This window comes from Sminthopsis crassicaudata, chromosome 5 (genome assembly GCF_048593235.1).
Source record: "Sminthopsis crassicaudata isolate SCR6 chromosome 5, ASM4859323v1, whole genome shotgun sequence".
Classification (NCBI taxonomy): Eukaryota; Metazoa; Chordata; class Mammalia; order Dasyuromorphia; family Dasyuridae; genus Sminthopsis; species Sminthopsis crassicaudata.
Genome location: NC_133621.1, coordinates 268262525 through 268290103, shown reverse-complemented (window position 1 = coordinate 268290103; position 27579 = coordinate 268262525). Strand labels below are relative to the sequence as shown.

The window sequence follows — 27579 nt, the reverse complement described above, 5'->3', positions numbered from 1 at the left end:
TTATAGAATTATTTTCTTTTTCCAATTCAGAAATCCTATTTTCTTGAGACTTTTTTATCTTTTCCAATTCAGAAATCCTTTCTTGAGAATTTTTTATCTTTTCCAATTCAGAAATCCTACCTTCCTGTGATTTTTTAACCTTTTCTAATTCACAAATTTTGTTTCCCTGAATCTCCTGTGAATCCTTTATTTTTTCCAACTCAAATTTCAGAACGTTGTTATTCTTTATCATAACTTCTCTTTCCTTTCCCCATTTTTCTTCAAACTCTCTTAAAATTTTAATTTTCTCTTTTAGGAGAGAGTTATGTGATGGGGGCAGGTATCATTCCCCTTTAGGCTGTTATCTGCAGACTCTCTTCTCTTAACTTCCTTGGGGTTGGATACCCACTCTTTCTCTGTGTAGAAGGAATCAATACTTCTTTTTTGCTTTTTACTCATATCTAAAAAATCTTTTGGGGTCTGTCCTTTGGGTAAGAATTTATTTATTTATTTCTTTACCAGCTTCCTCCCAGACTGGATGGATGCCAGGCTCCTGAGAGCTCTGGGACAGAGTTTCCCTCCCCCTCCCTGGAAGCGCCTCAGGAGATTAGTACTGCTGTTTCTGCACTATGAGGGTTTCCCAGTGAAGGACCCCCTGCTGTGTGTCCCAGAGACTTCCCTGAGGTTTAAGACTGAACAGTAAAGGTGACACAAAGCCCAGCCAATGCGTCCCCTGGGGTGTGGATGTCAGCAGCTGATGTGAAAAAGCCCCTGCGCTCAAACTGGAAGTTGTCTGCCCAGAAACTCCAGTACCTATTTCAAAGGTTCCTCTTCTCTGGGACTTCAGTGGCTGACTTCCACAGCCTCCAGGTGAGCCAGGCACTATGTGAATTAGATGTTGCCTTGTGGTTTGTCCCTGCTTTTAAAGCTCTTAACTACTCCCAGGTGAAGCCCCGGACAGCCCAAGCCAAGTTAGCCACACCTGCAGTGCTGAGATCTGTTGAGTCACTTCTGGATTGGGGTGGTTCTAGTATCTGGCTTTATATTTTAAAGTGCCTTGATTTCTCTTCTGAGCTGCTGTTTTATAAGCAGAGAAGAGCTAACAGGCTGTGCCAGATTCTTCTAACTCAGTGGCTTCTCTGATCCCTGAGTTCTCCTGAGCCCAAATCGGTGCAGTGAGCTAGTACCTCACCCTGTCTGTGCTGGCCTTTTTTCTTCCTCCCCTGGGAACTGACCTTTTCTATTGAAACTCCAGATTCTCTTCAGCTGGTAAGTCGTGCTTCCAGTCCTTGTGGTTTCTATCAGTCCAGCGTTATTTTTGAGGCTGATTTAACTAACTGGTATTGAGGGAAAAAGGGAGGTCACAAAATCACGTGTATCTTCTCTGGCATCTTGGCTCTGCTTCCCCTCCCTTTTCATTTTTAAGACTTACAATTTGCTTTTCCTCTTTCCTTTTTTAAATCATATTCACTAAGTGTTTGTCTATTTTGTTGGTTTTTTTCATAGAAACAACTCTTATATTAATTAATTCAATAGTGTTTTTTTTTGTTTTTTGTTTTTTTTTTTTTTTTTTTTTTTACTTTCAATTTCATTAATCTCACTTTCTATTTTTAGAATTTCAAGTTTCGTGTTTGTCTGGGGTTTTTAAATTTGTTCCTTTTCTAGCATTTTTAGTTGTAAACTCAATTCATTGACCTTCTATTTTTCTATTTTATGCAAGTAGGCCTCTAGAGATATAAAACTTCACCTTTTTACTGCTTTGGCTGTATCCCACACATTTTGTTATGATGTCTCATTATTGTCATTTTCTTGGGTGAAGTTATTAATTATGTCTATGATCTGCTGTTTTACCCAATCGGTCTTTAGTATAAGATTATTAGTTTCCAATTATTTTTTGGTCTATTTTCCCCTGGCTTTTTATTAAATGTAATTTTAATTGCATTGTGGTCTGAAGAGGATGCATTTACTATTTCTTACTCATTTGATTTTGAGGTTTTTATGTCCTAGTATATGATCAATTTTTATATAGGTTCCATGAACTGCTGAGAAGAAAGTGTACTCCTTTCTGTCTCCATTTAGCTTTTGCCAAAGATCTATCATATCAAACTTTTCTAGTATTCTATTTACCTCTTTGACTTCTTTCTTATTCATTTTGTTGTTTGATTTATCTAATTCTGAGAGTGCAAGGTTGAAATCTCCCACTATTATAGTTGTCTATTTCTCCTTGCAGCTCTCTTAATTTCTCTTTTAAGAATTTAGATGTTGCACCATTTGGTGAGCATATGTTTAATACTGATACTGCTTCATTATCTATACTACTCTTTAGCAGGATATAATGCCCTTCCTTATCTCTTTTAATTAGATCAATTTTTGTTTTTGCTTGCTCTGAGATGAGGATGGCTACCCTTGCTTTATTGGCTTCACCTGAAGCCTAATAGTAGTTACAGACTGCGGGAGTCAGCAGCGAGGCACTAGATGGACAGTGATGGCTGTGCTGCATCTGGGCTCTGAGGCTCTAAGAAGGCGCTGAGTCACTCTGGGTGGGGTTTGGGGGTGGCCGGGTTTAGAGAAGCTAGGTTTATGGGGGTTTTATTCTTTACCTCCGGTGTTTACAACTTCTCTGCTGCTCCTGGCTTGCTGCCAAGATGGAACATTCACACTGGGGTAAAAGTCTTTTTCTCAGAAACGGGAGAGATCGTACCCATCCTCCCTCTGGTCTGAGCTGTGTGAGCTGCCTGGCTGGCTCTCACTGCTTGCCCTCAGTCTGCACCTAGCTTGTTTGTCCCTTCCCCAGAGCAATCACAGACCTTTTCTGGCGAATTTCAAGGATGTCTTCTGTTGGTGATTACTTGTGAGTTTCTTTTCCAGTCAATAATTAATTCTTAGGCTTGTCATGAAGTAAGTTCTGAGAGAAAACGCAGAGCTCAAGCAGCTGTCTGCCTCTGTGCTGCCTTCTTGGCCGGAAGTCCTCACCTCCTTATGTTTGCAAAAAGCCTGTATTTGAAAATCAAATTTTCTATTCAGCTCTGGTCTTTTCATTACAAATGTTTGATAATCCTCTATTTCATTGTATGATGACCTTTTCCCCTGAAGGATTATACTCACTTTTGCTGGATTGGTGATTTGTGGTTGCAATCCTACCCAGCTCCATTGCTCTCTAGAATAACATTCCAAACACTCTAGCCTTTTAATGTAGAAGCTGCTAAATCTTGGATTATCCTGACTGTGGCTACACTCTAACCGAATTGTTTCTTCCTGCAGGTTTGCAATATTTTCTCCTTGATTTGAGAGTTGCAGAATTTTACTTTAATATTCCTATGAGTTTTCATTTTGGGATCTCTTCCAAGAAGTGATTGGCTGCTAAATCTTGTATTAACCTGACTATGGCTTCAGTATAATTGAATTGTTTAATTCTGACTGGTTATAATATTTTCTCTTTGATCTGATAACTTTAGAAATTAGTTTAATTCTAGAAATTAGCTACAATATTCCTTTCAGTTTTTATATTGGGGGTCTCTTTCAGGAAGTGACCCATCGATTCTTTCAATGAGTCATTTTACCCTCTGGTTCTAGGATATAAGAGCAGTTTTCCTCAATGATTTTTTTGAAAGGTTATCCAGACTCTTTTTTTTTTATCATGTCTTTCAGGTAGTCCAATAATTTTTAGATTGACTTTGCTGGAACTTTTTTCAAATGAGGCATTTTAATTTTTCTTCTATTTTTCTTTATTTTATTCTTTTTATTTTTGCTTTTATTTGACTGATTCCTGATATCTCAATGAGTCATTCACTTCTGTTTGACCAATTCTAATTTTTATTGACTTATTTTCTTCAGTTAGCATTCCTTTTATATTTGACCAGTTGTACTTTGAAAAGGGATTTTTGTCCAGTGGATTTTTTTCCCATTTCAACAGTTTTTTGGTTTGTTTGTTTTTAAGAATTATTTTCGTTTTCCATTTTGCCAATTTTATTTTTTAAGAAATTGTTTTATTCCATATATTTTTCCATTTTTCCAATTTCATTTTTTAAGGATTTGTTTTCTTCAGTCATTTTCTGTGCTTTCTTTTCCAGCCTGTTGCCTTTTCCCAACTTTTCTCTTACATAGCTTTTCTCCTGCATAGCTCTCACTTATTTTCCCTATTTTTCTTCCATTTTTCCTTTAAGATTCATTTCCAACTCTTGATAAAAAGCTTTTTGATATTGAGTTCTTGAGATCAGTTCACATACCCCTTTGAGCTTTACCTGAAGGCATGTTGCCTCTCCTGGTTATGTATTCTGATTTTCCCTATTTCTATAGTAGCTTTCTATGGTCAGACATCTTGTTACTTTTTGCTCCTTTTTAAAAGTACAGAACAGAGAGGATTGTCCCAGTCTTCTTTTTTGCAAGGGAACAAGGGCCTCTCACTGATTCTGCTGGGGCCAGTGATACTGCAGATTTAAATATTGGGCTGAAAAAAAAATCATTGGGCTGAGTGAGCCTGGCTAAGTCCCATTTGTCATTTCTTTGTTTGTCTGTTTATTTATTTATTTATTGTAGTTGTGTTGAAGGTTTCACATATGGTTTGCTGATAAACTGGCCTTTTGAACAAGAAAAGAGTAGCCAACACTGGGTCATTTACCCCCTGCCCAATTGAGCCAGATCTTTGCTGAAGACCTTCCAAGATATCTTAAATTGGAAAATTATTACACTCTGAATGTTTGTGGGTTCTGTTGCTCCAGATTCCATTCAGAAGCTTGATCTAGCATTGATTCGGAGGATTTGTTCTTTGACCCACTTATAATTTAGGATTTGATTATTTAGTTTTCAATAAATTTTTAATCTCTGTTTCTACTGCCCTTTGTTGAATTTAATCTTACTGCATTGGGATCTGAAAAGACTACGTTTAATAATCTTGAATGACTCTGGGAGTCCAGCTAGAGGAATAAGCAGGAAATCATTGTAACTCTCCCATATTTGCCTCCGAAACCAATCTGGGTACAGTATAATCATCAAAAAGATGGGAAGAAGCAATCTGTGAGTCCAAGAAACTTGGCAGATCAGCAGGAAATATGTGAGAGAAAAAGAGAGGACAGTCCAAGGCAGCAAATAAGGCAGTAGCAAGCCCTAGCTCAGCAGCCATAGGTAGAACCTGAGCACCTGTATGGTGGTATGGGCAAATGGCAACACTAGGACCCCCCAAATACCTCAGTATGGTCAGGGGAACAGAGAGACTGTAGCTTTGAGAAGTGTTACAGTGTAGCCCCAGATAAACAGGCAGTCTCCAGAGGCCACTCCTCCTTTCAGGGCAGCCCCCAGGTAAAGTAGATCCCAGATCTTCAAGTGCCTAAACAACAGGCAGCTGCCAGTGACTGGATCACCACATCTTTTGGTGTATGGGACTGAGGATGCAGAAGCCCTTCAGGGACCTGAGTACACACCAGACACCACCACTTATAGCCTCAGCCAGTACCAAGTATGCTATGAGAATTGCAGCAGTGCCAAAAGATGAGCAAAAAAGATCACAAAAAGAATCTGAGCATAGAAAGTTATTGTGGGGAAAAGATCAAGATATAAACTCAGAAAAGGATAGCAAAGTCAAAACATGCATAGGCAAAACCCCAAAGAAAAGTTAATTTTTTTTTCCTGATTTTTTTCTTCTACTTTTCCTGAGTTCCCTTCTGAGCTCACCTAGGAGTCCTTTCTGTGCTTGAAACCACTTCCCCTTTTTCTGTAGGATGGGGTAGGGTGGCTGGATACTGTTGGAGGCTTTAGGGATCTGGGTACTGAGCCAGTGTCCTAGTGTTTGCATCTGCCATCTGCTGAGGCTGTTGAAGTGTTTCTGCATTTTTCCAGGGACCACTGGTGGCTGCCTGTTTGCTTAGGTACCTATAGGTTTGGGTCTACCTGCTTGCCCAGGGCTACATTGAAGCACATGGAGGTCTGGCTTCTGGAGGTTGCCAATTTGCCTGGGGCTATGCTGAAGCATGTGGCAGTTCTCATAGCTGTAATTTGCCTGTTACCCTGACTGTGCCAAAGTATATGGTGAACCCAGATGTTGGATCAGTGAGCTGGTACTCTAAAGATCTACTGCTGGTTTGCTGAGGTGGGGCTCACTCCTGGTTTGCTGGGATGCTTCCTGTTCTGGACTGCACTTCCCTTTGATTCAAGTGAGACCTTTCCTGCCAATCTTCCTTTATTCTTGGTCTCACAGACTGATGTTTCTACTGTTATAGGATTTGTATTGTATCATGTTTTGTGGAGGTGAATATGGGAGAGTTAAAAGTGATTTACTGTTTACTCTGCTATCTTGATTATCTTGACTGAATGTTAACTTGTTGAAAAATGTTATCATATATCTTTATAGATATATGATAACATTAACTACTGATAACCAGTTTATGATTCCATTATTTCAATATCTCAAATCATTCTTTAATTCCCACACAAATAGACTTCTTAATTCCCTTTGGTGCTCTATTAGGTGTGATATTAGAGAGTTAGAATCAGAGAATATAGGTTTAAAGAGAGTTAACATTTCTATGGGATAAAAAACTAAATGGTTCAAAATAAATATCTTTTTTAAAAAATATTTTATTTATTGGCAATGAAGCATTTAACCTTTAGACTAACAATAATTAAACCTTATTCCATATTATAAAGGAGAAAATCAATAAAACATGCCCTTTAAACTTCTAAAAATACAATTAATGCCTTTGCAAATTCAATACACAATTCTCTCTTCTTTAATTTTCCAAATCTGAAAATCATAGGAAAATGTTATTTACCATCTGATAGTTTTTTTAAATAGTTTTTTATTTATAAGATATATACATGGGTTATTTTACAACATGACAATTGCCAAACCTTTTGTTCTCATTTTTCCCCTCCTTCTGCCCCCGCTCAAGATGGCAGGTTGACCAATATATGTTAAATATATTAGAGTATAAATTAAACTCAATATATGTATACATGTCTAAACAGTTGTTTTGCTGTACAAAAAAAAAAATCGGACTTTGAAATAGAGTACAATTAGCCTGTGAAGGAAATCCAAAATGCAGGCAGACAAAAATAGAGGGATTGGGAATTCTATGTAGTGGTCATGTTCAGAGACTTTCAGAAAGTTTGTTAAGACACAAAATAGCTTGTGATGGTTTCACTTTACACAACCAATAGACATCTCTACAATGTGTTGGAACTTTGGAGATTATTTCTAATCATTTTCAAAGAGCCTCCACTTTACTTCTAAGGCCAATAAACCGCCTGAAAATCCTTAAGTGTTTCACACTAGAAATGTTGACATAGCTTTTTTTCTATTATGTACCCTTAAATTTGACAATCTCTACTAAAATTGAAAGGGGACCAAAAAAGCTCTTTTTTTCTAGTTTTCAGTGCTACTCATAATGTTGTGCTTGAACAATCAAAGTACTCCTATCACTATGTGTTTATGTTCCACATGTGTATTATTACTGAAGAATATGAAATCTTTCTATTGAAGCATATCCAAAAATGGTTAAATGGTATTATTGAATTTTTAAAGGCAAATTGTTTCTTTGTTATTTTAGAACAACCCTTATGCTTGCCCTCAGTTCGGAATTCACAGAAATGGTCAGTGTTCTTCTTCAACATAATGCTGATCTCACTATCAAAGATCAATTGGGACGGACAGCTGAGACATATGCTAGGATCTATAATTATCCTCAGTAAGAGCTAACATAATTCTAATTGTCTTTATATAACTGCATCTAAAAGAATTTTTCCTCCATAAAATTGAGAGTGAATCTGGCTTTCATAGTTGCATATTATAATAATTGTCTGGAAAATACCCTGGCGAACTCCAGTTCTTGAGAACTGCCGCATGCTTCAGCATAGCCCCCAGGAAAACGGGCAGCCTCTAGCAGACAGACCTCTACCTGTTTCATATTTAAGGGTACTAAGAAGAAATTGATCAAATGGCAAATTTAAGTTATCAAAGTTCAGGAGGGAATAAGTAAGAGAAAGGATACAAGGTAGAGTCACAGTATCAGATTAGAATTTTCAGAGGTAATAATGAAAATAGCTGCCATTTTTTGTAGTTTTTTAAGGATGTCCAATGTTTTATATACATCTTCACAAAAGTTATATCATTTAATAATAATGCACATTTATAGAAACTGTAGGGTTTTTTGTTTGTTTGTGTTTGTTTCTATTTTAATTTCTTGCTTACCTCTCTTAATTGTACGAGACCTAAAGTTAGTTTTAGGTAAAATCACGTTATGTCTTGGATGCCTTCACATGAGTGCTAACTAAAAAGGATCATAAATGGATCCTCAATTTGGAGTCAGGAGATCTGGGGAGAGATCATGCCTCTCACCCTCTGTGTGACCTTAGACAAGAGTAATCTTTATAGAATGGAGTTATTTAATTGATAAAATAGAGACATTAGATGTAATGACCTAATACTGATTAATTAATGACTATAATACTGATTCTGAAGATGTTTATTGCATCTAGTGTGAATGATTAATTTTGTTCTTCAGACTTTGTTAAAACAATAAAAATTTGGTGATCTGATTTGAAATATACATACACTTGTCATATATAATTTTATCTTGATTTCTATAGACTTATTATATTTTATCTTTTATTTTAGACATATTTATCACAAACAAATTGAACAATATATACTCCCTCCTCTCCAAGCCAGCAATTTAGAGAAGGCTTCCAATACCGGATTTGTTTTGGGTACCCCTTCCATGGATAAAAAAGGTAGAATTTATTGATCCAAATAAATAATATTAAAAATAATGTAGAACAATTTTAAAATTCATATGTTCTCTATTTTTTCTATTTCCATTTTATATTTTAAAAGCATAGCACTGATTTATTTTTGGTTACCTAATTACCTACCTACCCACCTACTACCCTGAAATGACAAAAACAGTGTTTGTGTTCTGTTTAAATCATATTGTCATTGCTCAAAAAATTTTGTAGAAATGCTCTAAAATTTATGCTTTTCATATTAATTTCATGTTTTAATATTTAAGTTTTTGTTGTATTTTAGTTATATCAGAAGAAAATTCTTCAGAAGCCTCTATACAAAGGTAGGTTTTACAGCAAGTTAACATTTCTTTTAGTTAATCCTCATGATCCATCTTCAACAGGTTTTTTCAATCCAAAGCAAAGCAGACTCTCATGTCCCCAAAAGGTGTATCTTCAATTTAACCAATTCCCATATTTTATCTTCATTATCTTTCAAAAAATGAGGTTTACTACACATCTAATAGGTAATATGTATATATGTTACGTGTATAAATATATATAGTACTAAAAAATTTGCAAAACACACTAATAAACATACACATGTATGTATGTTACACTATATATATATATATATATATATATATATATATATATATATATATATACATGTGTGCATGCACACGTGCCTGCTTGTTTTTTTATTTTTTCCTTTAATTTCTTAAATATTTTCCCCAGTTACATTCAAAACTTTTTTATATTTGTTTTTAAGATTTTTTGAGTTCTAATTCTCTCCTTTACGCCCACACACAATTAAGTAACCACATGTAAAATTATGCAAAACTTTTCCATAAAAGTCAAGTTATGAAAGAAAGCATAGATCTTCCACCCTAATGAAAATAAAAACCCTCAATAAAAATTAAGAAAAAAATAAAGATATAGAGTAATAGAGAATGCCTTGATCCATATTCAGACACCATCAGTTCCTTCTCTCGTTATGGATGGGATTTTTCTTCATAAGTTCTTTAGAGTGCATGGGGAATATTCTACTTCTGAGAATAACAAAGTCATTTACATCTATTTATTCCAGAACAGAGCTATTTCTTTGTATGTAGTACATTTCACTTTCTTCATAGAAAACTTTTCAATTCTTTTTTTTTTCCTGAGAGTATCCTACTCATCATTTTTCAGAAAACATAATATTCTATCAGAGATTCTTGCTTGGAATTTGTTTTTTACAATTACTATTGCTAATTGTATTTTCACCCATTTATTCTCTCTCTCTTTTCATCCTCTTCCTTTTCAAAAGTGTTTTGCTACTGACCATTTCTCCCCTAAAATGCCCTCGTTTTTATCTCTCTCCTGCCTCTGCCCACATCTCATTCTGCTGCTGTTTTCTTGCAGGGTAAGATAGATTTTATACCCCTATTGAGTATGTATGTTACTTCTATTTGAGACAATCTGATTAGAGAAAGGTGCACTCACTCACCCTCTCCTTCCCCTCATGTACTTTATTATAAAAGTTTTTCCTCTTTTTTTTTAAATGGCAGATACTTTTCACCATTCCACTTTAGTCAGTACATTCCCCTTTCATCTCTTAAGTTCATTAATTTTTAAAAAGATATTATCCCTCCAGATTCAACTCATACCTGGGCCTTCTATTTAGATATACTCCTTTTAACTTCCATAAAAAAGAAAATGTTCTAATGAGTTACAAGTATTATTCCTCCCATGTAGGAATATAAACAGATGAACCTCAAGTCCTTTATGATTTCACTTTCCTGATTATCTCCTTATGCTTCTGCAGAGTTCTGTATTTGAAAATCACATTTTCCTTTCAGCTCTGGTCTTATCACAAAAGTGTGAAAATCTTGCTTGAATGGCTTCTTCCTCTGAAGGATTATACTCAGTTTTGCTGGGTAGGTGATTCTTGGTTGCTATCCTAGCTTTATTGGTCTCCAGCATATCATTATAAGCCCTCCAGTGCTTTTAAAGTAGAAGCTGCTAAAATGTGTGTTCTGAGTGTGGCTTCACTAATCTTGAATTGTTTCTTTCAGGATGCTTGCAATATTTATTTTCTCCTTGACCTGGGAGTTCTAGAATTTGGCTGTAATATTCATGGGAGTTTTATTTTGGAATCTTTTTTCAGGAGGTCATCAGTTGATTCTTTCAATTTTTATTTTACCTTCAGCTTCTAGAATATCAGGACAGTTTTCCTTGATAATTTCTTGAAATATGATTCCAGGATCTTTTTTTGATCATGACTTTCAGCTTAGACTAATACTTTACAAATCCTCTCTCCTGAATCTATTTTCCAGGTCAGTTGTTTGTCCAATAAGTTATTTCACTTTTTTTTGGTTTTGTTTCATGGCATCTTGATGCCTCATAAAGTCCATGTGCTTCCATTTGCTCAATTCTGTTTTTTTAAGGAATTGTTGTCTTCAGTGAGATTTTACCTCCTCCCTCTAGTTGACCAGTTTTGCTTTTTAATGCATTCTTTTCCTCATTAGATTTTTGTATTTCCTTTTGCACTCTCTCAATTCTTGCCCTAATTTTTCCTCTATCTCTCTTCCTTGATTTTCAAAGTCCCTTTTGAGCTCTTCCATGGCCTGAATCCAATTGCTACTTTTCTTTGAGCTTTGGATGTAGGAGCTTTGACTTTATCATCTTCTGGTGTGTTTTGATCCTCCTTGTCACCATTATAACTTTCAGATGTCAGAAACTCTTATTTTCTGCTCATCTTCCTAATCTATTGCTAGGCTTTTGACAGTTTGTTAAAGTAGAGCTTTGTCTCCAGGATGGAGGATGCATCCTCCCATACTTCAACAATTTTGTGCAGCTGTTTTCAAAAATCTTGATAGGAATCTGACCCCAGGCACTCTTTTCAACCCTGGAGCTGTTAGTTGTGTCCCGCCCCAATGAAGCTCTAGTTGATCAATTGTGCTGACAGGGGCTGGACTCTGCTGGTCTAGGCTGTGCTGGGACTGAACACCAGACTCCCACCACTTTTGTGTGTGCTGATTTATCTATTGGATTGGCAACTGTATTAAGAATTTTGTTTGGGAACACTGAAGGATTAAGGTACTGGCTTGGGTTTACAAAATTAGTATGTGATGAAGAACTTGAATCCATTACATTTTTATCCCATATCTAATTCCTAGCCACAATATCCCAATATAGCTATTAAAAATAATTCTATTTGGATGAAGAATGAACCAGCTATGTTCTTTTATATGGCTGTACTATGTATTAATCACCTGAGATGCATTTCTCATAAGCTTTTTTAGGCACATCTGCAGTGCAAATAGGTATCATCTTATACTTGTGGTAATTTATCCAAGTGCTCAGGGAAAGGAGTTATCAACATGGGGAGGGAATGTCACTGGGACCAAGGTCCTAAGTCAAGACAATAAATGGAATTGGAAATTTCTCAGCAAGGAGAGAAGTAATAAAAAAGAAGAGGGGCCATTCTGGTGAATGGTTTCTGCTGGGACCCCTCATGGACAACAATAGTTGAACCTTTGGCAATTGTTCCCAATTAGAGACGTGGGGAATCTGGCATTGCATTTTGAGAAGTGGATAGTCTTTAAAAAATCTCTGAAATTCCTAGAAGCTGATGTGGCAAAGCATTAGTTGTTAGGGACCTCATTTTCCCACAGTATAGAATGTTATTTTTCAGTGACCCACAGATTCTATTCTCTTTGTTGATTCCAGTTACAAGATTTATATAGAAGTCTTAATAGAGAAGAAGTTTAAGGAGAAAAGCCTTTCTAGTTCTAGATGATCAAGTAGAATGGATTATTCCTAGAAGTTTTTGAAAAAAATAAATCAAAAAGAGAAAATACAAGAGGCAAAAAAGGGAGTGATTGTGTCAGAAGGTCAGTGGGAAGAATACTGTCATGCAGAAAAGCTGAATATTTGATACTTTTTTTTCTACTTGTATAAAAAAGAAATATCAGATATATGAAGTACCCAGGCATCAGTTGAAAGAGCAATTTGTAGTGTAATCAATTCACCAGAGAGATTTATCACAACCACAAAGGATGGCCTTTATAAATATGAGAAACTCATGGGTTAAATCATGTATGAATGAGCAAGATGCTTCCAGTGATTTAGCTTTTTAAAGTTAGAAGAAAGTGGGTGAGGGAAGTAGCATGTTGATCTAGAGAGTAAGGAGGCAATTAGGGAGAAGTTGGGAGAGGACAGAGAGGGACTTAGTAAAAACAAACTCTTATGTAGATTGTGTCTATTTGTAGTTGCAGGATCCTTAATGAGATGATTGAGTTAGTCTTAGATATGCTGATAAAACAGTCCCAGGAAACAGATCTTCTATGGTATGGGATTATGGTTGACAGACTTGTTGCATTATTTACATTATTCCTATGAATGGGGACAGAATGAATTCTTTTAGATCTAAATTTAAGGAGAAGGAAATGTAAATATAATTTTTTAGTCTTGAGAATTTAGAAAAAAAGATAAAATTGAAAGATAATAATAAAGAAATTCAGGAGACCTTGAAAAATTGAAGTGACTCGAGCTGAAGATTCTATCTAAAGGAAGTAAAGAAAGTGTGCCCAAGGAGAAGGATTTGAAAAGACAGAGGAGGACATAAGAGGATAACGTGAAGGCTATGAGGAGGGGTTGGAGATGGATTTCAGCTGAAAAGGAGGATGTTTTTAAAAAAAACAAAAACAAAATCAAATATGGAAAGTCAGTTGGCAAGGTTAAGGAGAAGAAAAAGGAAATTGGGGGTGTCTATAAAGGATTAGAATTATAAAAAGAAAACTGTCTTGATAGTAACAGATCCTAAGGAACTGAAAAGAGAAAGACCTTGGGTTTGCTGGGCAAGGGAGCGAATCTGGGAGTAAAGAAAAACTGGGTTCAATTTCCCTCAGCAAGTGTTCCCAGCAACTCTCTGACAAACAACAGTTGCCAATCTGCATTATTTCCTCTCTGGAAGTTCCCTGCATCAAGCCATCACAAGTCATATATACCCCAGTCTCTTGAATTCTGAACCCAACTCTCCTGCCCCTCCTCCCCAAATAAATTGATAAATGTAGAGTTGAAATTCCCTGAAAGCAGATTACCACAGCAAATGTACCAAATATTTCTAGCAAGGAAGATAGACTAATAATTTTATTGCATGTGCATATAAAGAACCAGGTAAATTTTTTACTGAATTGATTTTTCGGATTCAATGGTTCATAGAAATCTTCTGTAAGGAGATGTCTTCGATTAGGTCCTGAAGAAAATGGTGCACTTGGATTAGTGGTGGGTAGGAAATGGACATTCCAAACCAAAAAGCATATGTCTTAATTTATTATACAAATGGTTGATATTCTATCATAGATTACACCAGGTTCATCAATGATTATATTATACCTAGGAATGGTTGCCCTTATATTAAATACATTTCTGAGCCTGGAATGTATGAGCAATTCATGTATCTAAAGGGCAAAAAGGGAAAGCAGTAAGTAGAGTCCTGGCCTTGGAATTCACAAGACTCATCTTTATGAGTTCTAATCTGGATCAGATACTTATTAGTTTGTGACTCCAGGGCAAGGCAATTAATCCTGTTTGCCTCAGTTTCCTCATCTATGAAACAATGCTGGGAAAAGAAAGGACAAACCTCTTTGGTACCTTTGCCAATAAAATGCCAAATGGGGTCACAAAGAGTCAAGACACCACTGAAATTATTGAACAGCAACAGATACAACTCATATGTAGGGTTGAAACTTGGGGAGGGTAACTTTAAGAAAAAATAACTCGGTGAAAATGTTTGTCAGAAGCTAATAACAAAGGCACAGTAAACAGGGACCTATTACAAATAGATTGTAGGGTTTTGATTCTGTGATGTATAATGACCCTTTATGTTCATTTGTCAACTTTAGAGAAGTGTAAAAATAGGAAGAGATTATCCTGGAGGAAATATCCACTGATAGCCTCTACACTGATATCTTCTTGGCAAAAATGAGTCTTGGAATAGGAATGATTGAAATATTAAGTCATTCTTTGTAATGTGTCATTTGGTGGTAAAGCACCTTGTAACAAACACCTAAGAGGCCTTCCTTGTTGATTGTCTTCTGGGAATAAAACTACTAATTTTTGGTTTCTTTTTAAAAGACTCCCTGAAAAACCAGGAGCTGATGATTGCTGGCCAAGTGTGGATGACAAAATTAGTTCTGAAAAGGAGGTAAGATTTCTTTATTGAATTTTTTTCCTACTTTTAAATTTCAGTTTGGAGGGTGCTTTGATTTGTTAAAAACTATATAGTAAATATAATCTCTTTAGTGTTTAACACATTAAAGACCCAAATGAACTTTAATAGATTGAGATTTTACCTCAAATAAGGTAAAAGCAAATAAGTTTTAGTCTTGTGTCAAGCTTTCTTTTAATTTTTGTTTTGTTGGTGTATGTGTGTGCTTTCTGAAAAACGAGATGTGTAATGCCAGAGAACCTGAGGCAAGATAGAGATTGGAGAGTTTTTAATATTTTATTTGAAAATAAATTGTGCTGGGGGCATGTTTCTCCCAGGGCTGATGTCTCAAAGCAGTCAGCAGCTAATGTGTGTTTCCCATGAAGTATGTATATGTCCATGGCTCCCAGCTATCAGGGTACACTAAAGCAGGGGCAGAGTCAGAGCACTGAGAGCGTGAATGGACTAATCAATCTGGTTCTGACAGGGTCGGGGGAGCACCAGACATTCTAATAAATTGGGATCAAGAACAATGACAGAATGGGGGGAAGCACCAAACATTCTGATAAGTAGTTCTGATAAGTATTCCCTTGTACCTTTGTATTTATCTGTGCACTGAAAAGTGTATTAGATTTGGAACAGAGGACCAGGCTTCATGTACCGTGACTGCCACTCTTAAATATATATGATAGTTTGTTTTTTTGTTTTGTTTTGTATTCTAAATGATACTTTAGATCCCTTCTAGTTCCCAGTCTATGAGCTATTCCATAATATTGCTTTTCTCCAAATGTTGGTTGTATAAATTGCTTCCATTTTTTTTCTTGTTAAATATGGCTAGAACAGCTATGAATATTTTTGTATACCTAGATCCTATTTTTCCTTCCTGTGTTCTCAGTATTAGAATTCCATAACAATGGAGTCAGAATATATGATCAATTTTATGACTCTATTATGTTGTTCTCTAAACCATCTTGACCAATGTGCAGTTCTATTAGTAGTATATTGGTGTTACATATTGGTAGTATGTATTTCCCATTATTTGTACTTTTCTTTTATTTTTCTGTGGCATTTTATTTTTAAAATACATTTTATTTGAAAAATCAAATTAAGAAAAAAAGAAAACAGAAAAGAAATAAAAAAAAAAACAAAATACAGCAAAACAAAAGAGAACATAGTCATGTACCCAGCAGATCATCGGGGAGGATTCAAAATCTAAAACATAAATTACTAGATCAAGAAAGTATATATATATATATATATATATATATATATATATATATATATATATATATATATATATATATATATATATATATATATATATTTGTAGAGGAAATTATATTCATGATGTCCATTTTTTCTTTACTTCCTTGTAAATTGTTCCTTGGTTCTCTACTGCATACCTAATTTACTTTTTTCTTTTTTTCCCTTTTTAATCTTCCTCCCCCATTACTCTCATGTAAACTACAATTAAGAAAAGATACATATGTATCTTGTATACATAGGTAGATATATACATACATACATACACACAGTCACATATCTTTCCTATCCCTGCTGACTCTTTAAATAAATTTTGCTGGCTAACTTGCCCAAGGGTCCTTCCCTTTTCTAATTCCTTAACCCTTTGTTTCCCTATGCACCTATCCCTCCCCATTATTTCTTTTGGATTAGATTTTGTAGGGATTATATCATATATATATATTGAATCCATTCTTCTTCTGCACTACTTTTGTATAACAGGATTACTATTTTTACCTTAACTCTGCAATCTTTCTTTTGAGCTCTTTTATTCTTGTGAATATTAAACATATAGTATGCCATTTGCCATAATAAAGAAAAATAATTTATTGATCATTTCAACAATTTGTCCAAGTTGAGTATTTTAATGGTGATCTTTGATATTGGCTATTTTTTTTTAATTCAGGTTTGGTTGATGGAAAGTCCTGAAAATCTACAATTTAATTAAATATCCATTTTTTTCTCATTCAAAAATTACAGATAATTTTGCTGTCCTTAGGTTGCTCAGGTCTTTTGATTTTGGGTAGATAGATATGATTCCAGGAGTTGTGTTTTTTTTTACTGTAACAACTGATAAATCTTGTGCAATTCTAACTATAGCATCAGCATACTTGAATTTTTTTTCATGTTTCTTGCAAAAATTTTTTTTCTTTATCTGATCTCAAGAGCTATCATTTTTTCTTAAGGTATGTTCAACATTCTGTTCTATTTTCTCATTCTTTATAATCTGTTTTGTTATATCTTGGTCTCTCATAGCTTAATTGGCTTGCCCAGTTCTTATTTTCAAAGAATTATTTTCATCTTTGAGACTCTGTACCTCTTTTCTGGTTGATAACTTTTTTATTCATAATCTTGTTTTTCTTGGATGGTTATTTATTTTTCATCATGTTTCTCATTTGATTTTTAAATTCTGTTTTGAGTTCTATAAATTCTGGGCAAGGAGCTATTTCATGTTATTCTTTGGGGTAAACTTTTGTGACTTAAGTGTCCACCTTTGAAGATGAATCCAGATCTTTCCTGTTTTTATTCTATGTTTCAGTGGCAGGGTTTCATCTTTGCCAGTTCAAAAAAAATTTTAAGAGGTATTAGTGTAAGCATCTCTAATCTTTGGGTGGAGGGATGGTGCCTCAAGCTTCCTTTGAGTTCTCCACTTTGATCAGGAATGCCAAACCAAGAGCTCCACCCTCCTGCAAGTGCCCACAGCTAGCAGCATATCTGTCCTACTGCTTCTGCACTTAGCTAGTGCTGGTTCCTTCTCACCTGGGTCAGCAGCAGAGCTGGGCCTGGCATTCCCATTCAGGCAAGTGTTATTCGGTCTTCCCAGACTCAACCTTAAGTTGACAGTCTTGAAGGTGAAAGTCTCTGTGATTTCTTCAGAGGCTTCAGCCACACCCAGGTAGCTGACATGTCTCCATTTGATGCTTTTGTAGAGTTAGCCCAGAGGTATTGGCACTTGAGACAGGTTAATTCCCAGGCTGAGGTCTTTTCAGATCTTTTTGGGTTGTATCAGGAGGATCCCTGTTCTGTCCCAAGCTTTCTAGATTTTCACTAGTCTCTGTTCACCCCAAGGCACAAGTTTGTTCTATTTATGGGAAAATCTAAAGAAAATAAAAATAAAATTTACCAACCTATCCTTCCAGAATCCTCCCTATTTGTAATGTTGAACCTTCTAGTTGAAATAATAAACTTGTGCTGATTTTTACACGTCTCTGACTGTTGGGAAATTGGAACATTTTTCAGGAAGTCAATGCTGTTTTTATTCAGTCATTTCATCATTTTGATGTATTATATTAGATTTATATATATATATATATATATATATATATATATATATATATATATATATATATATATATATATATATATATATATATCAGGTACAGCCAATCTTCAGTTTTTGTGTAACCTTCAAGCTCAAACTATTCATTGAACATATGGGAAAGAGGAGTGTTACCAAAGTTTGTAACTTCCACTGGAGATGGCTGATCATACCATTTCTCACCCAGTTTAGCTCCTAATCTTTGTACTAATTGTCTGACAGGTGGATCACTTCCTTAACATTTTGTTAAGTGTTTGACATGCACCTACAAAGTAAAAGACATTTGTTTTAAGTTGATTTAAAAAAAAATCAGGTGTCTATAATGCTTGATTTTTGACATTGATGTAAAAGCAATGAACAGCAAATAATAAAATATCCATCATTAACGGGCATCTTCACAGCTTTTTCTGGACCCAGAAAATTTTTAGAGTATGCACTTCTTTCAACTGCATACATTGAGGGCAAAAAAATTCAAACAATGCAATTGATGTAATGAAGGCATTCAGGATCCTGTGACTAAAGTTCTTATAGCCTGTATTTTTCAATTTAGTGGCCTCTTACTGTCAGAAACCTTTGATTTTTTCCTGCTGAATGTGTCAAGCAGAATGAGTTAACCCAATAGGCAGGCCTAGCAAAAGGGAGTCTGACATCAACATTTCCCTAGTTCTCTTTTAATTTTCAGGAAAGAAGTAACTCAGACTAATTTTTACTGTTCCAAAACATATAAACAATCTAAAACACAATACTAAAATAAAATTCCTTATCAGCAATGATTTATATTAAGAATAAATTTCTAAAATGTATTTTCAATTTTGTAATATATACAATGTTAGTGGATCAATTTTTTTGGTGAACAAAATAGTCCAGAAGAGTTTATTTCTATATAACGATCAGATTAAATTTATCACAATAACAGGTCTCAAAGAAATGTGAACTATTAAATGTTAGTATTGATAGTCATTGTTCTCATCATTTTTTTTTGGCAGAAACAACCAAAATTGAACTTGAGTAAAATTTTGAATGCTACTCAGCAAATAAGAAATATCAGTAAGCTTCTTGAAAAATTTCCACTCATATTAGTATTGCTTGCCTTGAAATGATAGATTTCTTCATGTACTCTTTTATTTGTTTTTATGTAGGAGAAGAACAGACTAGCATCAACTATACAGAAGTTACACCTTTCCTTGGGAACAATGAATCGAGTGATGAAGAAGAGAAAACAGATTCTTTTCCTAAATCTTCATCCCAAGCCCAGGGCTGCTCTCATCCTGTCCATACCCCTCCTGCTTACTTTTCAAAATCTTCCCTTATGAAGTCTACTCTTCTGGACCTTCTTAATGTAATTATATTTGCTCTGGTTCTTAACATTCTTATCATGTGTGTTTGCCCTCTATCCTTTTATCCGATGCTCACAGCCACTTCATGGAAATGGGAAGGATTCTGGAAATGCAAATCCTCAAAAGTCACATCACAAGAAAATTCAGGGAATTTTATATATTGAAGATAAAACATTGATGAGTCCAGACAATACATGACAATACAATACAATACAACTCTCAGAAAGAAGAACAATGAGAAAGCAGGCAAGATGAATGGCAGTTAAAAGATTATAAAGAAAAAGTAGCAGAGGAAGAAAAAAGTGATGAAGAGGAAGAAAGAGAAAGGGATAAAAGATGGTTAGGATGCTATAAAACAAAGAAGAATCAAAATATGTAGATGCAAAGGATGAAGAAGAAAGTCAAGATGACAGTTTTGAAAACATGAAGGAAAAAGAGAGTTTGAGTAATCATCAGAATCTGTGTTTGTTGTGAAATATGATTAGAATGAAATTAAGAAGAGCAAACACTGAACATTTCTACAGAATTTCCTGTGCCAGTGATAATTGATATTTGAAGAAACTTCGATGCTATTTCCCTTAAAATAAAAATGCAGAATATTTTGTTTAAGAAACTCTTCACCTTTCTAATAAGTACACAATTTCGATGTAGATTGAACCTTAGAGATTATCTAGTTCATTTATTCCTTAATTATGTTTTAAAATTCAGTTGTTCTGTTTTGATAGATAAATTCAGACCATAGACTAAAGAAAAATTTTGGAGGACATTTTATATTTCATTGTCATTAATTGTAGGACGATTCAACAGATTCAGAGGAGGAAGTAAAGAAAAAGGATGTATTGGTTAACAACTTTACTGGTAAACAATCAGCTGGTGAAACTCCAAATATTCCCAAAGATCTACAGGCTCACATTACATCAGAGAAAGGTGCTGGGAGAAAAGGTATGTTACTATTTTGACAGGGCTCCTGATTTCATCAATTTAGGAAATCCACAAGGAATAAATTTCTAGTGATGCCTATTGGCTACTGATCTATAGCACAGAGTCTGAGGGTAGCCTGGAGACAAAGAAGTTCAGGATCTTTCTAATGGTCACACAACCAAAATATCAGCAATAGAAATTTGTTCGGATTCTTAAAGATGTTATGGGCCAGAACTTGAGACAAGATAATCTTAGGAAAGAGTACGATCTAGTGAAGACTCTTTGAGGAGCTGACAAGAGAAAAGGAAAGCTTTTGGAATTAATCTGGAATAGCAGCTACTGGTAGAAATGACTGAATTAGAAAATAAGGACAAAGACTCACTGAGAAAAGGAAGTTTCAAATTTTTTTAAGAAACCCAATTAGGGATTCGGTTTAAATTGATGCCGAAAGGGTTAGAGTTTAAGGTTAGTGTCTGAAGGGAACTTGCAAATACCTGATAAAGGTTACTCTTTTGCTCTCTAAACTTGAGTCCATTTTTTCATTGATTTTCTATGTGCAAGATAGACTGGAATAAACATTCCAAATCAGCTACAAGCTTATGGTACATCAGACAATTGTGCTGTAAGAAAAAGTGAATCATGGTTTTGACAGATCTCCTGATTTCATCAATTTAGGAAATCCATAAGAAATAAATTTTTAGTAATGTGCATTGACTACTGTTCAATAGCATAGAACAGTAGTATATATATATATATATATATATATATATATATATATATATATATATATATATATATATAGAACAGCTGCCTAAGTTCAAACTGGTCCTCTATCCACTATACAATGTACTACTCAAGTTGTAGAATATTAGAATATTTTTGCTCTTTCTCTGTGTAGAAGGTGTCATTCCTTCTCTTCAGCTTGTACTCATTGTTAAAAATCTGTTGGGGTCTGCCTTTGGGGTAAGAAGTTTATTTATTTATTTACCAGCTTCCTCCCAGATGGGAGGTAGAATGCAATAACCCTGTGACTTGCCTAAGAGAGAGCTCTGGGAGACAGTTCCCCTCCCCCCCCCAGAAATGCCTCAGAGGTGATTAGCACTACTGCCTTGTGAGGATTGCCCAGTGAAGGACCCTGCAGTGTGGCCTACTGACTGTCCTGAGGTTTAAGGCTCCCTTGGGGTATGGATATCAGCAGCTAACATGAAAAGCCCCTGTGCTCAGACCGGAAGTGTCTGTCCGGAAACCGGGGTCCCTATTTCAAAGGTTCCACTTCTCTGGGAATTCCTCTGCCACTAGAATTCCACTGCCTCAGGCTGAGCCCAGCACTATGTGGATTAGAGGCTGCCTCAGGGTGTGTCCCAGCTTTTCAGGATCTTAACTACCCCAAGGAAAAGCCCCAGGCAGCAGAAGGCTGCTGCACAGCAGTGCCTAGATCTTTTAGGTCACTTCTGGATTGGGGTGGTTCTAGAATCTGGCTTTATGTTTTAAAGTGGCTCGATTTCTCTTCTGAACTGCTGTTTTATAAGCAGAGAAGAATTAACAGCCTGTGTCAGATTCCTCTATCTCAGTGGCTTCTCTGATTCCTGAGTTCTCCCCAGCCTGATCAGCACAGTATGCTAGGACCAAGTCCAACCCTGTCTGTGCTGGCCTTTTTTCTTCCTCCACTTGGAACCGACCTTTTCTGGTGAAATTCCTGATTCTCTTCAGCTGATAAGTTGTGCTTCTACTCCTTGTGGTTTTTATCAGTTCAGCGTTTTTTTTTTTTTTTATTCATTTTTCCAACTTATCCCCTCCTTCCCTCCACTCCCTCCCCCCCGATGGCAAGTAATCCCATACATTTTACATGTGTTACAATATAACCTAGATAAAATATATGTGTGTAAATACCATTTTCTTGTTGCACATTAATTATTAGCTTCTGAAGGTATAATTAACCTGGGTACATAGACAGTAGTGCTAACAATTTACATTCACTTCCCAGTGTTCCTTCTCTGGGTATAGTTATTTCTGTCCATCATTGATCAACTGGAAGTGAGTTGGCTCTTCTTTATGTTGAAGATTTCCACTTCCATCAAAATACATCCTCATACAGTATTGTTGTTGAAGTGTATAGTGATCTTCTGGTTCTGCTCATTTCACTCAGCAACAGTTGATTTAAGTCTCTCCAAGCCTCTCTGCATTCCTCCTGCTGGTCATTTCTTACAGAGCAATAATATTCCATAACCTTCATATACCACAATTTACCCAACCATTCTCCAATTGATGGACATCCATTCAACTTCCAGTTTCTAGCAACAACAAAAAGAGCTGCCACAATCATTTTGGCACATACAGGTCCCTTTCCACTCTTTAGTATTTCTTTGGGATATAATCCCAATAACAGCAATGCTGGGTCAAAGGGTATGCACAGTTTGACAACTTTTTGAGCATAGTTCCAAATTGCTCTCCAGAATGGCTGGATTCTTTCACAACTCCAAAAACAATGTATCAGTGTCCCAGTTTTCCCACATCCCCTCCAACATTCATCATTATTTGTTCCTGTCATCTTAGCCAATCTGACAGGTGTGTAGTGGTATCTCAGAGTTGTCTTAATTTGCATTTCTTTGATGAGTAGTGATTTGGAACACTCTTTCATATGAGTGGATATAGTTTCAATTTCTTCCTCTGAGAATTGTCTGTTCATATCCCTTGACCATTTATCAATTGGAGAATGGTTTGGTTTCCTATAAATCAGGGTCAGTTCTCTATATATTTTGGAAATGAGACCTTTGTCAGAACCTTTCCTTTTAAATTTATTTTCCCAATTTGTTACTTCCCTGTAACGAGCTGTCGTCTCTAGAAGCTGCCGGATTACTCTCTGGGAAGAGAACTGCTGTGTCTACTCAAATCTCTCAGACAGATTCTTCTTCCTGTAATGAACCGTTGTCTCCAGGCAGTTGCTGTTAACTCTTGTCCAAAGAAGTGACTTCCCTTCCTGCAGAGAGCCCCGTCAAGCCTGATGCAATTCAGAGTCTTCTTCTTGTCTCTGGGAGTCCTCTCTTTTATTCTCCCAGAGAATGGGCGTGGGATAATGCAAGGGCTTCTGGGAAGAACCACCCCAGCCAATGAGCTTGCCCCCTCTATCAAGTCAACCTGAGTTCTCACCTTGTAATTGTCCAGAAAATCTCAGTTCTCACTTAGTAATCCTAACATCTCCCCCTTTCTTTTGATTTAGAACATAGGACAGTCATGACCTTGAAACATAAATCCATCAATATGGGAAGTATTACAGATAATTACATAAATTACATAAGCACATAGTAACATAGTAACGTAACACATGCTAGAAGTATATAACATAATAATAAATTGAAAATTTATAAATGTCCATAAGTCCATTGTCCATTAGTCTCATCTTGTGTGAGGAAGTCCAATGATTACTGCTGGTTTTTAAAGTTCTTTAACAGTCTTCTTATTATCCATGCTCTTTCAGTGTCAGATGTTTCTTAGATCTTCTCCTTTATTTTGAGGCCTTTCTCTTTTTCTGTCTCTCTCTGATGGACAAGGCGAATATGACTCGTTGGCACCCATCTGATTCCTTCTCCTGCTGAAGAAATACAAGCAAACCCTCTCCCCCAGGCAGTTAACCTATCTGGTCCCTTCCATTCACCACTTTCTGGATCTCTCCACATCACCTGGCGATTATCTAAGGACAGTGGAGATGCTCTCACTGGACACTGCCCTTCTGGTGGGTTATAAAACCTGTCTGCTGGAGCCAGTGCATCTTTGTCAAAAATTAGAAAATTAATGGTATAGAGAACTAAATTTAGAAGTTCCCTAGGGCTACCTGTGGCTCCCCCTTTCTTTTGTTTTTGGAGGAGTGTCTTAATATCTCTGTTTCTTCTCTCTACTATTGCCTGCCCTTGAGGATTAAAGGGTATGCCCGTGGTATGTAAAATCTTATACTGTGCACAAAAGTGTGTAAAATGTTTGGACGTATATGCAGGTCCATTGTCTGTTTTTATTGCTTGTGGCACACCCATAATTGCAAAAGCCTGTATAAGGAATTCAGTGACCATTCGGGCTGTCTCTTTTGCTGCTGGCATTGCAAATGTGAATCCTGAAAAGGTGTCTACCACGACATGAATAAAAGATAGACGACCAAAAGATTTATAATGGGTCACATCCATTTGCCAGATTTCATTGGGTCTCAAACCACGAGGATTCTTCCCTGGAGGGAGTGTAGGAGCGTGGAAAGGAAGACAAGCTGTACAGCTTTTTACTATGCTCCTAGCTTCCTCTCTTGTGATTCCAAATTGTAAATGTAAAGCTCGAGCAGCCTGATGATATTTAGAATGAGATTCTTGTGCTTCCTGAAATAAAGGACTACTGGCTAACATGGTTAGAAGGCTATCTGCCTTTGAATTTCCATCAAAAATAGGACCTGGGAGTCCACTATGTGAGTGGACATGCAAAATATAAATCTTGCCTGGATGTTTTCTCACTTGCTCTTGAAGTTCCTTAAAGAGCTGATAAATATTGGAGGCTGCAAATTTTATTTGGGCTGTGGCAATTCTTTGTACTACACCTACTGAATAGGCTGAATCAGTAATTATATTTACGTCTCCTGGGTAATAAGTGAGAGCTAGCATGATAGCAAATAATTCATTCTGTTGAGTGGATTGAAAAGGAGTCCTGATTACTCTCTTTATGGTTAAATCATGAGAGTATATGGCACAAATATTTTCTTTGGAGGCATCTGTAAAGATTGTTGGTCCTTTAAGAGGAACCTTAGAAACCTTTTCTTCAAAATTCCATCGCCAATTATGTAGTAGCCGGGTAATCTTTAATGGAGATCCATGTGCAAAATTTGGAGCGGTGGCCAATAAAATTTGCCATTCTGGGATGTTCTCACAGCATACATTAATCTGTGCGTTAGTATAGAATGTGTATATTTTTTCAGGACTTATCCCAGATAATTGTGTTACTCTCTTAATAGCCTTTAATAAAATCCTAGCCACAAGCACTGGGTAAGGTGTAAGGCTTTGTTCTGGTTGTGCTGGGAGGTTCACCCACTCAATCACTCTGTCTCCTTGATGAAGGACTGCTGTGGGTGCCTCTTTTGTAGCAAAAACTGATATTTCCAAGGGTTTTTGAGTGACTCTTTCAACCACATTGGATAAAGCCAGTTCAACTTCTCTCAAAGCCTTTTGTGCTTCTTTTGTAAGCTGGCGTGGTGAATTTAAAGCACTGTCTCCCCTTAAAATGTCATAGAGAGGTTGTAGTTGATTGGTAGTTAAGCCTAACACTGGACGCATCCATTGGATATCTCCTATTAATTTTTGAAAGTCATTTAAGGTGTTCAACTTCTCTGTTCTTAAAGAAAGCTTTTGTACTGTGAGTGTCTTAGGATATACTTCATATCCTAAATATTGAAAAGGAGCATGTCTTTGAATTTTTTCTGTAGCTATATGCAGTTTGTAGTACTTTAATGTTTCCATGGTCCTTTGTAGACATGCCTCTAACATTTGTTCCTCAGGTGCACATCCCAAAATATCATCCATATAATGTAACAATATTACTTTTGGAAAGGCTTTTCTTACTGGAGCAAGAGCAGCTGCAACATACATTTGGCACATAGTAGGGCTGTTTTTCATTCCCTGTGGCAAAACTGTCCATTCATATCTTTTATAAGGCTCAGCCAAATTAACACTAGGCACTGAAAAAGCAAATCTTTTCATATCCTCCTTATCTAGAGGAATAGAATAGAAACAATCCTTAATGTCTATAACCCATAGAGGCCATTCTCTTGGCAACTGAGTAGGAGATGGAAGTCCAGGCTGAAGAGTTCCCATAGTTTCCATCTGTTCATTTACTCTTCTTAGATCAGTTATCATCCTCCATTTTCCAGATTTCTTTTTCACCACAAATACTGGGGAATTCCAAGGACTTAGAGAAGGCCGCAAGTGTCCTTGGTCAAGTTGTTCTTGCACTATGTCTAATAAGGCCTGAATTTTATCACTTCTTAAGGGCCACTGTTCTACCCACACTGGTGAATCAGTCTTCCACTGAATAGGAACTGGTGAAAGTGCAGGTAGGCCTTCAACAGCAGCCCTGCCTAAAAAGCCGAAGTGCTTATTTGTAATCCTATCTGCTGTAAAATGTCTCTTCCCCACAGATTGATGGGGATTTTTTCAACCACAAAAGGAGTAAAAGCTCCTGTTTCTCCTTCAAATACCCATCTCAAAGGCCTAGCACTAACTTCTGCTGCTATTGATCCTCCCACCCCAGACATATAGGTGTCTGCTTTAATCTTTGGCCAGTGACCGGGCCAATTGGCACCTCTAATAACTGTATGATCTGCACCCGTGTCTACCAATCCTTCAAATGGTATTCCGTTTATATAAATAGTAAGCATAGGTCGGTCAGCTGTCACAGCTGCTGTCCAATATATTCCTGGATTTTGTTCATTGGAGTCAAAATCTAGGCGACTATCACTAGGTTGCTTATTAGGGGTCCGTAACAATAAGCCTGATGCTACTACTTCTCCTGGTTGATAAATCACACGTTGTCTGCCTGTGCTAGTGACTGGGATATTAGATACACATTCTCCAGTCTCCCACATCAGTGTATGGATGGACACTGTTTTGTAGGCACTCTCAGAAGGTGAAATGGTCAAGCCTACTGTGCCTGGAGGCAAAGGATCCATAGGCTCAACAGGAACAGATTTCACTTCTCCAGGGAGTATCTCAGTAGTCTCTACTGCACACAACTCTATTTTTCCTAATTTCAATCCCTTTCTTCCATCTGATTGCCTTTTGGCTGATTGATCGTGTCTTAAAATTCTCTGGATGTAACCTCGGCTGCCATCATGCCCCACTTGGGGGGCTGAAGCTGGGCCCCACCTGTCATTTCCCTGTGTCAATCTACATTCGGAGGCCCAGTGGAGGCCCTTGTGACATTTTGGACATGGAGTTTTAGGTCTTCTCTCACCCTGTCTTCTCACTGTATCTCCATATCTACACTGAGCTCTTAGATGCCCAATTTTTCCACATTGAAAACATCGCCGAGTTTCTCTAGAAGGCCCTTGCCAGGAGGGACCCTGTCTT

At 36.4% G+C, this 27579-nt stretch overlaps 1 protein-coding gene across 6 annotated transcripts in view; it reads left to right on the top strand.

Moving 5' to 3' along the window:
- Positions 1-27579, top strand: part of LOC141544603 (uncharacterized) — a 133254-nt gene that overhangs the window by 25381 nt on the left and 80294 nt on the right. For 5 of the 6 annotated variants that reach the window (XR_012482684.1, XR_012482686.1, XR_012482687.1 and 2 more), the window contains exons 5-11: positions 7521-7658; positions 8588-8703; positions 8999-9038; positions 14818-14887; positions 19217-19277; positions 19370-19569; positions 20362-20509. Coding sequence is in view for 1 of the 6 variants with exons in the window: in XM_074270983.1 (XP_074127084.1) it covers positions 7521-7658; positions 8588-8703; positions 8999-9038; positions 14818-14887; positions 19217-19277; positions 19370-19569; positions 20362-20509 (773 nt within the window). In the remaining 5 variants the exon portion in view is untranslated. The remainder of the gene's footprint in view (positions 1-7520; positions 7659-8587; positions 8704-8998; positions 9039-14817; positions 14888-19216; positions 19278-19369; positions 19570-20361; positions 20510-27579) is intronic. The other variant, XR_012482685.1, reaches the window with a different exon arrangement.